This window comes from Ischnura elegans, chromosome 9 (assembly GCF_921293095.1).
Source record: "Ischnura elegans chromosome 9, ioIscEleg1.1, whole genome shotgun sequence".
Taxonomy (NCBI): Eukaryota; Metazoa; Arthropoda; class Insecta; order Odonata; family Coenagrionidae; genus Ischnura; species Ischnura elegans.
The window spans coordinates 44,595,644-44,608,080 of record NC_060254.1 but is presented as its reverse complement, the minus strand read 5'-3'; the positions used below and the strand labels follow the sequence as shown (position 1 = coordinate 44,608,080).

General features: G+C 40.3%; 1 protein-coding gene across 1 annotated transcript in view; it reads left to right on the top strand.

Annotated features, from left to right (window-relative positions):
• Positions 1 to 12,437, top strand: part of LOC124165515 — a 45,355-nt gene that overhangs the window by 24,259 nt on the left and 8,659 nt on the right. Inside the window, exons 5-7 of the mRNA XM_046542957.1 lie at positions 8,184 to 8,670; positions 9,952 to 10,273; positions 11,648 to 11,989. Of these exons, the coding sequence (XP_046398913.1) occupies positions 8,184 to 8,670; positions 9,952 to 10,273; positions 11,648 to 11,989 (1,151 nt within the window). The remainder of the gene's footprint in view (positions 1 to 8,183; positions 8,671 to 9,951; positions 10,274 to 11,647; positions 11,990 to 12,437) is intronic.

Genomic DNA, 12,437 nt, shown 5'->3' with positions numbered 1-12,437 from the left:
AGTCATCTACTCCCGTGAAATATTGATATCCAAGTTTTGACATGCTAGCGTGAACTTCACCGGAAGCGTACGCTTTGATATTTTTCTCCGCGGTATGGTTTTTATTTCCTCCATGCAACATTTTTAATTCTTTTTCAGACCGAACTTCTTGTTGAATCAATCGCAAATGAATCATGACACTATTTATAGCTCAAGAAGTAAGTAAGGGTACGAAAAATGGGAAAAATAAGGGTTTATTTTTCAAACTCCATTACTAACGATTGTAATCCACAATTATAAAAATGCTGAGCAGGACACTTTAGCATTACTTTCCCATTCCCCTACATAACGTTACTTAACCTCCACGGCAGAAATTATCGTTAAAAATGTAATAGCAATTGTAATTGTGCGTCTGCCATTTATTATTCGGTTAAAAATATTTGGCTCGTTCCTTTGTAACTCTAATATGCAATTTTTACCTCAATGAACGGTACTCAATTAACTGATCTGACAAGAACTCTACTGACGTCACCAACTCATGAAAATTGGGCGGACTTTCGATTTCTTTATTTCAAACATATTAGAGAATTTTTGAATGAGGGAGATTTTTTTCTCGTCGCAACGTACCATTCCCTTTCATTTACCTTATTCTCTTAATAACTAACGGTTTCAAGTCTGAGTTTTCAAACCCTTTGTCTACGAAAGAATTACGAAGGAAAATAACACCAAAAACTGAACGCAAATCCGGTTTGTGTGACAATTAAAATTCATAATCGAAATTTTCAATCTTTTTTATTTCCATCATGGAAAAAAGTTCATGAAATTTACCCTGAGAGTTCGATTTGGCAGAGAACAGGTTATCAAGCCGATAAAATATATGGAATAATTGTAGACTAACAGTGCCAATCTGTCCGTTCCGCAGCCAGGTTGACTATGTTGCGCTACCGGTCGTTTCCTTGTCGTCTATCGTTGTAGCGCTGCTGCCTGCCATAGTGTTGCACCTGTTGCTGGTGGCTAGAGTTTTGCAAAGGAGAACCGCTGCTCTGGGGAGACAGGACAAGGCGTGACTTGCCTCTGTTTGCCTCCCGTTTTATGGGCGGGCTGTTTTTGGTTCGTTTTAACCACCTACGAAGATCACGTATTACTTTACCAAGGCCTAATCTTACGTTGTATAAACGTTGTTTCTTGTTTACAGGCCCAAAAGTGTACAACTTATTACCTGATTCATGTCTGAAAGCAAAAAATAATATCGTAATTATGAAAAATATACAGTCTTGGTTGTTCAGAATGCAAAGTATGGAGGATTTTTTTCTATGATATAATACCATGTAATACATGTACTATCGTTTTCAAAAGTATGTAGACACCCACGAGCCCCACTTAACTGATGTGGTAGGGTCGGTAAAAACTTGGAAGGTTGGCACATGAGGTAGCCTGCATCCCTCACCAGTACGCCTGCATTAGCCGACGGGGACGGACGCGGGGGCGACCGGGCTAGCGAGACAGGAGTCAAACTACAGGCTCAAATGCCCTAGCGAATAGAATGCTCTGAGGAAACTCACGTCCACGCACAGGTGGGGCCGAGGGAGTGCTTTCTCGCGAGCTCCGTGGCGAGGATTTCCTCTATTCAGATTCATATTTGGACTCACCGTGAACACGGAATGTGTATGTGGCCCCGTAGCTGAGTAGGATTAATTCACGCGTATTTGATGCACTGAAGTTAGGGGGGGTATTCGAAACTGAGCCAATTGTATTTTTTTTGAAAGGTCAATTGATAACATCAACATAATAGATATAGTTTACTCGATAAAAAAATTAACACCGAATTTTTTCAGCGACTAATTTTTTAACATAAATGACTCAATCTGCCTTAACACATTTATTTCAAAGCAAGTTTATTCAAAGGGTGTAAATAAGCAGGGGAAGTGGCAGAGGTTGTAATTTGTCCTTGCTACTGTCAAAATTTCCATTGATAAATATCTCTACTCATATTATGGACAATACTCAATAAATATCCAGATACACTCGTTGAAATCAGAATGATATCCTCGAGCATGATGTTTGCAACTCAATCGATAACACTGATCAACCAAAAAATATTTATTTCTGTTGTTGCCATATTTTTGAGCGATCCTCTGGTATTTTTCGGGCTGATTCCGAATCTGGGCCCAGATGTTTTCTATCACGTTTAGTTTTTTTTAGGACAATCGGATTCAGGGGAGTTTAGCTAAATAAATTGCTAGTTAAAATAATGGGAAAAAATTGTACTTACTCGGAATTTTCTCGCATATTTAGCTTCTGACGAATCCCTTTTCAGTGTCCACCACCAGTGGCGCCGACTCCATGGGGCCTGAGGGGGCCCAAGCCCCCTCAAAGATTCGTTTGGGGGGGCGGAGCCCCCTCAATAATTCAAGAAAATAATTAAGTTATATTATGCTTTGTGAAATCACATAAATATATTTGTTATTTTTATTTCCCATGTTTGACGATAGTTACCTTTTAAAATAAATTCAACAATGTGTGTTAAAACAAATAATTATAAGGTTAAGCGGGTTAACTAGATCAAGTGGTGTGAATCATGGTAGTGTTTCGGTGCTGCGACACACTTTGAATTTAACCTCTTCCCGGGGCAAGACCTCCGATATGGGCCCCCCCAATATTTTTTATAAGTCGGCGCCCCTGTCCACCACTAATCTGATAAAATGTTGCTGAACTTTTCTTGGTGCCGTTCGTGCATTAGTAAAATATTCTGGTGGAAACACCAATCGTGTTGATCACTAGCGGCGCCAAGGTTTGTAGGAAAAAAGTCCATGTGTGAGCCGATGAAGTGATTTGTTTTGAATACGTAGAGCATCCATTTTTTGTGCAATTTAATTACATTAACCACCAGATCGTGATGATATTTAGCCATTCTCTTTCCTAGAAAACCTTCAAATGCATTTTTGAATGCCTTCCACGCGCTTTTTTTGTTGAACTCTTGATGTCAAAATTCCGAATTCTTCAGCGCTTCCTAAAAAAATCTGTGGTCCAATAAAAAATCCTTCTATTATCTGTTTTCACTGAGATTTAGTACATTTGTTTCAAATAAGTAAAACCTACACCATTTTTGCACAATTTTTAAAAACCCCTAATTTAATACTTAGAGGTGGCAAAATAATATTTTTAGGATCGTAAAAAAGTTGAAAGGGACATTTTAGAATACAGGAACGAGTGCTTACGCTATACCCAATCTTTTCTCAAGTAATGATTTTTCTGTCTCTGCTATCCCAATCGCAGAAGAAGCAGTAATATTTCGTGTTGTCCAACTGTATGCCTAGTAAAAATGCAGCTACTTTTAATTTTCCACAAATTTTGCGTAGAGAAAAGTTTTTTTTAAGTATACCGGGACTAGCCACGGTGATAACTTTACGGGAGTGAAAAGTTTACTGCATATTCTGGTAAGAGTCTTTCATGTCAGTTCTATGAGCTAATACTTTCGAGGGGAGTTCAATTCCATTATGTTAGAAAATAGCCTTTAAACTGACGTTAAAGGAATCAATGAACCTATTTATCTGTGTTGTATTCAAAACTAAGAGTATCCATAACAGAGAGAACATCATTGCAAAAATTAAGATTGTTTTCATGAGAATGCATAGTTGTGAATTTTTTGTATTTCGATTTAGCAAAATCCAACCCTTCAACTGTGATTCTAAGACTTCACTCTGCTTTTTAGACAAATTTAAATTGCGCAATAGATCACTTAAATCCTCCTGCGTCATAAAATGAGGTCTATCAGGTATGTTTGGTCCGAAAATTGGGTCTTTCGAATTTTCGAATCCATCATTCTCACATACTTTGTGAATATTCGCTAATTTTAGTTTTGTGTGGTTCCACCACTGGTAATATTTTCAAGTGTGGGGCTGAATATAGGTTTTTTGGATCTTTTACTGTGTTTTGACTTCGGTGTTATTCCTTTAATTTCTGTTTCATAAAAATAGTAGTCAGAAATATGATCCTTAGCTTCCCGCCGAATCATGAGGACGGAACAATTCATATGACGTATTCCATCAGTCCAACCAGTGAGAAGCCTTTCACACCTGCTACATATCACAGAAGACTCCAATATTGTATCCAGGTCACCCAACGGGCAGTCAAAATAAAGTCTAAAACACTGTCTCAAAAAGGTAATATTCCTCCTCTTAGCCTTGTAAGTAATTTCATCGCACACGTAACAAAAGTCATCGTGGTAGTTCACGCTCTGTTTAGGCCCATTCGCCCTTTTAAAAATGTCTGCCAAAAAAAGTATGTCTTGTAAATTGTTTTCAAATGGTGTTTTGTGATTGTCTACTTGAAGGAAACCAATGATAAAAAATTCAGGATATTTAAAAATACTGAGCAACATTACCTCGGTGATTTGAAATGGATTTACCCCACGATGAAAGCTAAGACGATTCACAACGATTACAATGTAATAAGCTGACATTTCCTGCGAGCAACAAAATTCTCAAACCACCTGCAGATGAAAAACACACGTCTTTACGCGCCTACAGTCACATACTTATATGGAGTAGAAGCTGATTATGCATTGCATCGAAAAAATGATAGGTTACTGCAGGTTTAATTATATATTTTGTTGGGATAGGAAGGCATGCCATCGTAGGACAACATGTTATGAGAGGAAATTATTATTTTTACCTGTTCATGCTATTATAATATATTAATGAAATAAATTACTACTTATGTAAAAGAAAAAAACATACATTCAGCTGTCCCAATGAAACCAGACGTGATGGAAATAATCTTAGCCCAGATTCCGAATGAGCAAAAAATACGTCTAACATCATCCAACGACGTCTCCAGGACAAAATATTTGTTCACCAGTGTAGGAAGTTATGTAAGTAAAAACACCAACTCTTTGCTTCCAATAGGAGTGCGAAATACAAATATCTCCAAGGATTAAGTGGAAGTAAATTGGTACATGAAATCTTTTACCCTTAAAAACGGACGAAGGAGCGGCCTGGGGTGATTGTGTGACCTCGGCTGGGGCCTTGGGAAATTTCATGCCCAGAAATGGATTTTGACGCTATTCTGGCTCTTAAAATGTAGATTAAAGTTATTTAATGGTAGAAATTTCGTAAATAAAAGTACTAAGAAAAATGAAAATTACATGGCTTAAAAATTTAGATAGGTGTGATGGTTCTTTAGTATATATTTGTACCTTAAAGCCGCACTGAAATCTAAAAGCCCTCCAAAATAACTTTCGTATAATCCTTTCAAAAAGCATTAGGTTCTCTTTTATCTTCTAAAACCTTTATTTCATTAATTTTTTTACAAACTTTGTATGCTTATTTAGCTGTAAATAAATCAAATAATCAGAGCTTAGAATTGTATAATTGTTAAAAATAATTTGGTTCAAGTAATCTGAGTTTCTTTATTACACCTTTCATATACACTTCGAGATAGACGCGAGCGTTGTGGGGGCCCTATAACCTCGGGGACCTAGGAGATAGCCGACCAACCAACCTGACCAGACCGCACCGATCAGACAACAATAAATAATTATAAATCTATGACCGAATGGATATCATCCATTTCTTCAACGGAAATTTGACAGCAGCAAGGATAAAGTACAGCCTATGCCAGTTTCCCTGCTTATTTACACCCTTTGAATAAACTTGCTTTGAAATAAATGTGTTAAGGCAGATTGAGTCATTTATGTTAAAAAATTAGTCGCTGAAAAAATTCGGTGTTAATTTTTTTATCGAGTAAACTATATCTATTATGTTGATGTTATCAATTGACCTTTCAAAATTAAATACAATTGGCTCAGTTTCGAATACCCCCCCTAACTTCAGTGCATCAAATACGCGTGAATTAATCCTACTCAGCTACGGGGCCACATACACATTCCGTGTTCACGGTGAGTCCAAATATGAATCTGAATAGAGGAAATCCTCGCCACGGAGCTCGCGAGAAAGCACTCCCTCGGCCCCACCTGTGCGTGGACGTGAGTTTCCTCAGAGCATTCTATTCGCTAGGGCATTTGAGCCTGTAGTTTGACTCCTGTCTCGCTAGCCCGGTCGCCCCCGCGTCCGTCCTCGTCGGCTATTGCTGGCGTACTGGTGAGGGATGCAGGCTACCTCAAGTGCCAACCTTCCAAGTTTTTACCGACCCTACCACATCAGTTAAGTGGGGCTCGTGGGTGTCTACATACTTTTGAAAACGATAAAATCTGCTAGCAGAGATTCCCCGTAAAACGCAAATTACGCGTTGTATTTTCGAAAGCATGCACCGTGTCATACGATCGCAGATTCACAAGTCTCACGACGTGCACTTGCGAGCGAGATTTTTTTGTTCGAAATCAATGCCACCGGACCGCTTCGACTCCAGCCATGAATAACCTTTCAGCCACGGATGGCAAGTGAAACGAAACGAAAATGTTTCGTTTCGACCTGGAGCGATACAAAAATACAAGGCCTAAGTTTAGTTTTCGTTCCCGCACGAAATTAAAGTCACCAAGGAGTTAAGTTTCGACCCGGGACGAAACTTTAGTCCCGGGGACGAAACTTTAGTCCCGGGAACGAAACTTAATTAATAGAAACTCCGCTGCTTATAGTTAAGTTTCGATCCCAGAAGTTTAGTGGAGGGGTAAAAAAGGGAATAGTTTCTACCCATTTTTACATACGTGTAGAGAGGTTAAAACATTGAGCTTAAAAATCGAATACCAGTTTGTGCTCACCGGTCTATCTAATCGCGGTAGGCCGAACATCTACTTCATTCAGCCATACTTCGTATTCGGTGTGTGGGTCGAAGCGAAACTGTCTGAAAGTAAAGCACGTGGTCCCTCTGGTGCGAAACATCAGCGTTTCGTTTTGTTTCAGAGTTTTAATTTAGTTTCGACCCGAAGTAGTTTTGATTCCGATTTCGTGACCCTGATTTTAGCTCCCCAGATTTAAATCCGTTTCGTTTCTACATTCCGCTCCCGGGAACGAAGCTGTTGAAATTTTACTGGTTTTGACTTTCGTTTCGTTTCACTTGCCATCCCTGCTTCCTGCCGCTGTGATGTGGTGAACGACCGTCGCCCAAGCGTCGCTCCATCTTCGGTCAGCGGACGGCATATTTTTTTTGCATTCAATGCGAGCGGACCACTTCGACTCCACAATCCACGAATTCGCTTCCTGCCGCTCTTGACAATCGCCATCGCGGGTGCGGGGCAGGGGTCGCCGCGAATTTTACGTTCGACGCAGACAGACTCACTTGAGAATTTGATATAAATAGATATCTACATCTACGTAATACCCCGAAAGCTGCCCAAAAGGCGTGAGGCAGGAGGTGTTAGGACACCAGCCGTTTACAAATAAAAGGAAGTGCTCCAAGGAAATTACGACTAGCTTTTATTAAAATCCTCCATGGTTCGGGGGAAAAACGAATTCCCATATCAATCCGTTCGGCGAAACATCTCTCTTAATTTATCGCATCTGTCGGACCTGGAAATATAGTGGGGTTCTAATATTATGTTCTCCGTGTCGCTCTTAAAGATATCCATTCTCAATTGTTCAAGCAATCTAAGCCTGGCGCGCAGCCTCCGAGTCTCTACGGGTATCTGGGTAACGCTGTCTGTACGCCCGTAGCGGTTTTTGACGAACCGCGCAGCCTTCCTTTGTATTTCGTTCAGTTGGCGGATTAAGTCTTTCTGCACCGGATCCCTGCATATTCAAGGTGCGGTCGGACGAGTGTGAAATATAATGTAATAAATATAATTTAAGGACTGAGTCATTTATAGTAGCAAACAGACCCAAGTTAACTTTATATAAACGCTGTTTTCTTTATATGGGGCCAAAGATATTTAATTTACTGCCCGCTGGAATTTAAAAAAATAAAACCTCAAATGTAATGCTAAGACTTGCTAAAGACTGACTCTTCTCTCAAAAAATAGTTGAAAATTTATTTTGATGTTATTTATCTAAAACACTCATGTATCATTTACTGCATTTTATGTTTATTGGCATACATTTTGTTATTTGATGGTGGCTCAATTCTGGTCCTATGACCTCGGAGACCACCTAAAGCTCCTTCTCTTGTTTTTCTTGCATAAAGATGTAAAAACTAAATGTAGGAGTAATAAATAATTATTATTATTAAATAGCGCCTTTCTTTTACTTTCTCATCCGAATGTTTCAGATAATGTTTACCCACCTTATAATGATCGTCTTCCTCCCTCGCAGGACGGGCCTTCGATCCCCACGGCACCTTGCATCACGGGCTCGGACCCTCACACCGGCCTTCCCTCGTGCCTCTACGCTCCCCCACCTCCCGTGCACCCGCTCGCCCAGTTCCAGCCTCCCGCGCCCCGACTCACGGAGCTGAGGGTGTGGGAGGTGCCGTGGGACGACACCCGGCTGCCCTTCGCCTGCTTCTGCTCCAACCTCTCCACGCCCGGATCAGACTACGCCCCTGCCTCCTCCACCGCCTCGACGCCCGCCACTCCCACCACGCCCTCCACGCCCATCACCACGCCATCCTCGCCAGAGTCCAAGGGAGGTCGCAAGGATGATCCCCAGCCGGAGGAGAAGGACTACTCCATCGGGCCCATAACCATCACGTCCACCACCCACGTGCTCGAGCTGCACTTCCTCGTGTCGAAGATGGCGCAGTGGGAGGACTTCAACCACTTCTCCTTCCATGCTTCGTACAACACCGTGCCATCCAAAGGTTTATCATTGAGTTTTTTATTTGAACTTCACAACTCAACTTATGACACTTATTAATATGAATTGAGATAAAGTATGTGTTTGCAACAATGTTTTCTGTTGAAATCCTTTAATTGAGAATCTTTCAGTCTCTAGTCAACAAATTTTCCTCCATGATGAGTCTTAACGGTATTATTTTATTTATTCATTTAAATCAACTTTTTTAAATTCTAATTAATGAATAAATACAAAAATTTTCTGATCAACCTCATCAACTGATGAACAGTAAATATATTTCCTACTTAAACATGATTTTAAACGCCTACACTGTGGTGCCATCCCAAACTGTTATTACTTGTATCTCATAAAAGAAGGTATCCAAGTGCCCCACAGATCGAATTCAAACTTTGCATGATCGTATACAATAGTAAAATGTGTTTGTACACTATTGTCCATTCGACCTTAGTTTTTGAGGTAAATATTATCAAAAGAAATTATATCCTATAAACATGCAACCCGCAACCCTTACGTGAATATAACGGTATTATAACTCCTGTGCTCTTCCCCGAGCCAGTTAAAGGAGTAGGGTCTCCTTACCTAGATGTGAATAGGGCTATATTACCATTAAATTTACGCATCGTGGGTTACATAAATCTGGAAATTTTACTTCTCCTAACTACTTATCAATCCCTGCATTTACCAATGAAATGAGATCAGTCTGAAGGTGTATGGGAGCCAATTCAGATCACCAAGTTTACCAACAGGGACTGAAATTTTGCGGACATTTTCCAAAATTGTTTTCCATGATTGCTCCTTATTCCTCCTCTTCTTTCCCTTCCATTAAATATTTTGATCTGTATTCTTCCCTCAGATGTATTCAATACAGTTCCCTTCAATTTAATTTCTCTTAGATTACTTCTTTGCCAAGATTGAATAAAAACCCTCAAAACTTTCAACAAGAACCTCAGGTGAATGTTGCAAGTGATATCAATTAGCTTTTGTTTGTACTGGGAACCAAAAGATCAGGAAGCACACACATCGATCTTCTCCATTCGGATCATGCTGAGCTAAGCCAATCAGACTGATTTCAGTTTGAATGGTCTGAATGGATAGAATTATGGAAGGAAATCATTCATAAGCTAAAAAAATTGGAACATTATCTTCATCAAGCATTTTGAGATGTTATTTGACATTGATATTTTGATATTAAATTCTGATATTCTGGGCATAATATTTTGAGCTCAACATTAAAACTTGTAATAAAAATTCATCTCTAAACATATTTATGTATTATGTATTTAAGGTGGTGGTGGGTCTTCCTCATCTAACGCTTGTCCAGACAAGCACCGTCTCAAAGGTTCTGGGGGAGAAATCGACTTGCCCCCACGGAGGAAGAAAAATGAGCCGTGTGACTCGTTCCCATGGTTGCTGGAGGCTCAGTCCCAGAGGAGCCTCTTTATGATGACGTGGGGCACATTCATGCCGCTGAGGCCTCCACCTCCTCCAGCAATGACCACCGCATCGCAGCCCCAACCTGGAGGAACAACGGCATCCACTGCCTCCTCCAACATCGGCAGGTGTCCAACCAAAAACCGGCTGCTGGTCTACACAGGACAGCCCCCAAGGTGAACCTTCTCCTTACCTTACTATTCATGTATTGCAATTCAGTATATGGGTTGGGTTGAGAGCTGCAAGGTAAAAGCTGGGAATCTCGGTTTAAGTTGTTTAATCTTCCAAAACAAAGCATTACCACACAGACTGATCGTTGCACATTACGGCTCAAGCAAGACTTGCTGAGGCATCATCGCACATGCAGTTAGCTCCAGTGGCGCAGCGAGAGGGGGGTTTTGGGGGATAAACCCCCCCCCCAGAGCTCAATTATATTTTTAAGTTAAATCTATTTTACTTAATTGGATTAATATTACTTATAGAAAGTGTGAGGATTAATAAAATATCCCCCAGAAAGCCGTAAAAATCACCATTTTGTACCATTTATCTTCATTTTTTTTTGGCGGAAGGCCTACGCAACTCCCGCTTAGGAAAGTCCCTGGCAGGTATGCAATGCCCCAAGCAGCCTTCTCACCAAATATTGTATCAAACACGTATACAAAACGAGAAAAATATATCAAAAATTTGTAATAGAAATATGGATAAAAAAGGAGATGAAAACAAAGACAGCAAAATGCAACCAAAATGAGAATCTACATGAGTTTCTGATAACTTCCTAATTCAAAATAAATTACCTGATAAAATTTTACAGCTACTAGTATTAGCATTAGAAGTCCATTACACTATTCCTCCATTAGTTTTTTGTAAACCTGAAGCTGAACATAAACTTTGAATAAAAAGAAAAAAGTCTAAATCATTATAATTACATGATACATTGAAGTTAATTTTCATGTAAAAATTTTACTATATTCCTTAGGCCCCTTGCACCCATACCAATTTAGGATGGCCGGTAAAATATCAGCTAATATTTTACCAGCAAAGCAATGCTTGCACACATGCTGGATTTTTATGGGTCAAGCGATAAGTTACTATGTTTTTGAGCCAGTGCCGGTGATCCACAGTGACAATGGCCAGCAACTAACTGACATTTTGCCGGTGCTGGCACGTGATCGGTGTGTGCACAAGCTCTCATGCCCTCCCATTGTTCACTAATGCAATGTGGACAGCCAATATTTTACCGGCCGTCCAAAATCGGTGTGTGTGCAAGGGGCCTTAGATTGGTATTCTGAAGCCTTCTATTTCTCCCTATAGTTTCCTTCACTTTTTCGACTGTAGAAGCTAAACGTTTACGTTTAAACAATGTTTAATGATGTATAGCTGTAGTCAAATACAAAATGAGTAAAATGATATATGACACAACCCTTCGGAGCTTCGGTAAGATTTTATATAGATGCTTATAGATCAGCATTCCACCTTTTTTTGAGCCGATAGTAGTAACTAACACTATCAATAATTCTTTTAATACTAAAATCTCCACGTTTTCTTTTTAGGTTACTTCGTGTCATCTGCCCAACGGCCCCAAACACGCGCCATGCTGCCATTCACATCTTCAGCGAGGACTGGTTCCTGACGACGCCGTCGCACCCACTGCTCACTCCCAGCACCCTGATGCCCACGACAACCACCACAATGCCCTACACCACCCCCTACCCCCCCGCCTCAGCCCGCTTCCTCAAGCTGGTGCTCATGCGTCGCCACTATCTGCTCGACCCTCCTCCTCCTCCCCCACCTCCCACGCTGCTCCTGCGCCCCGTCATCAAGGAGACATCCCGACATGCCTTCAGCTACCTCCAGATATCCAGGCCCAGATCCTCACCACTCCTGCTACTCAGGTGAGTCGCTCCTCATTCACGCAACGGAAATCCTTGAATGATTAACCCTTTTAGTGCGGTGCGCCAATATATCGGCTTTTGCCGCTCGGCTGAAAAGTGAGGCACGCCGATATACCAGCTTTTACGTTATTGTTGTTAAATTTGAGGACATTGATATAAAAAAACTTTTATATCAGTAAACGTATAAATATGTTGTGATTTTTGTCCAATTTAATCTCATTAATTAAAAAAACCGCTTAAAGATATCTAAAAAATTAACTATGAAATGTTTATTTTTCCTATTTGCTACATTTAATTAAAATACCCTCTGCATTTTTCGACTGTACCCCGGAAAGAAGGATAGCATTAGAAAGGTTAATGATTGAAAAGTAAGGACATTGTAAAATACCGCATGATTTACTTACTAAAATATATGTTTTGTAGTTGAACTCAGGCTGTCCACTGGGTG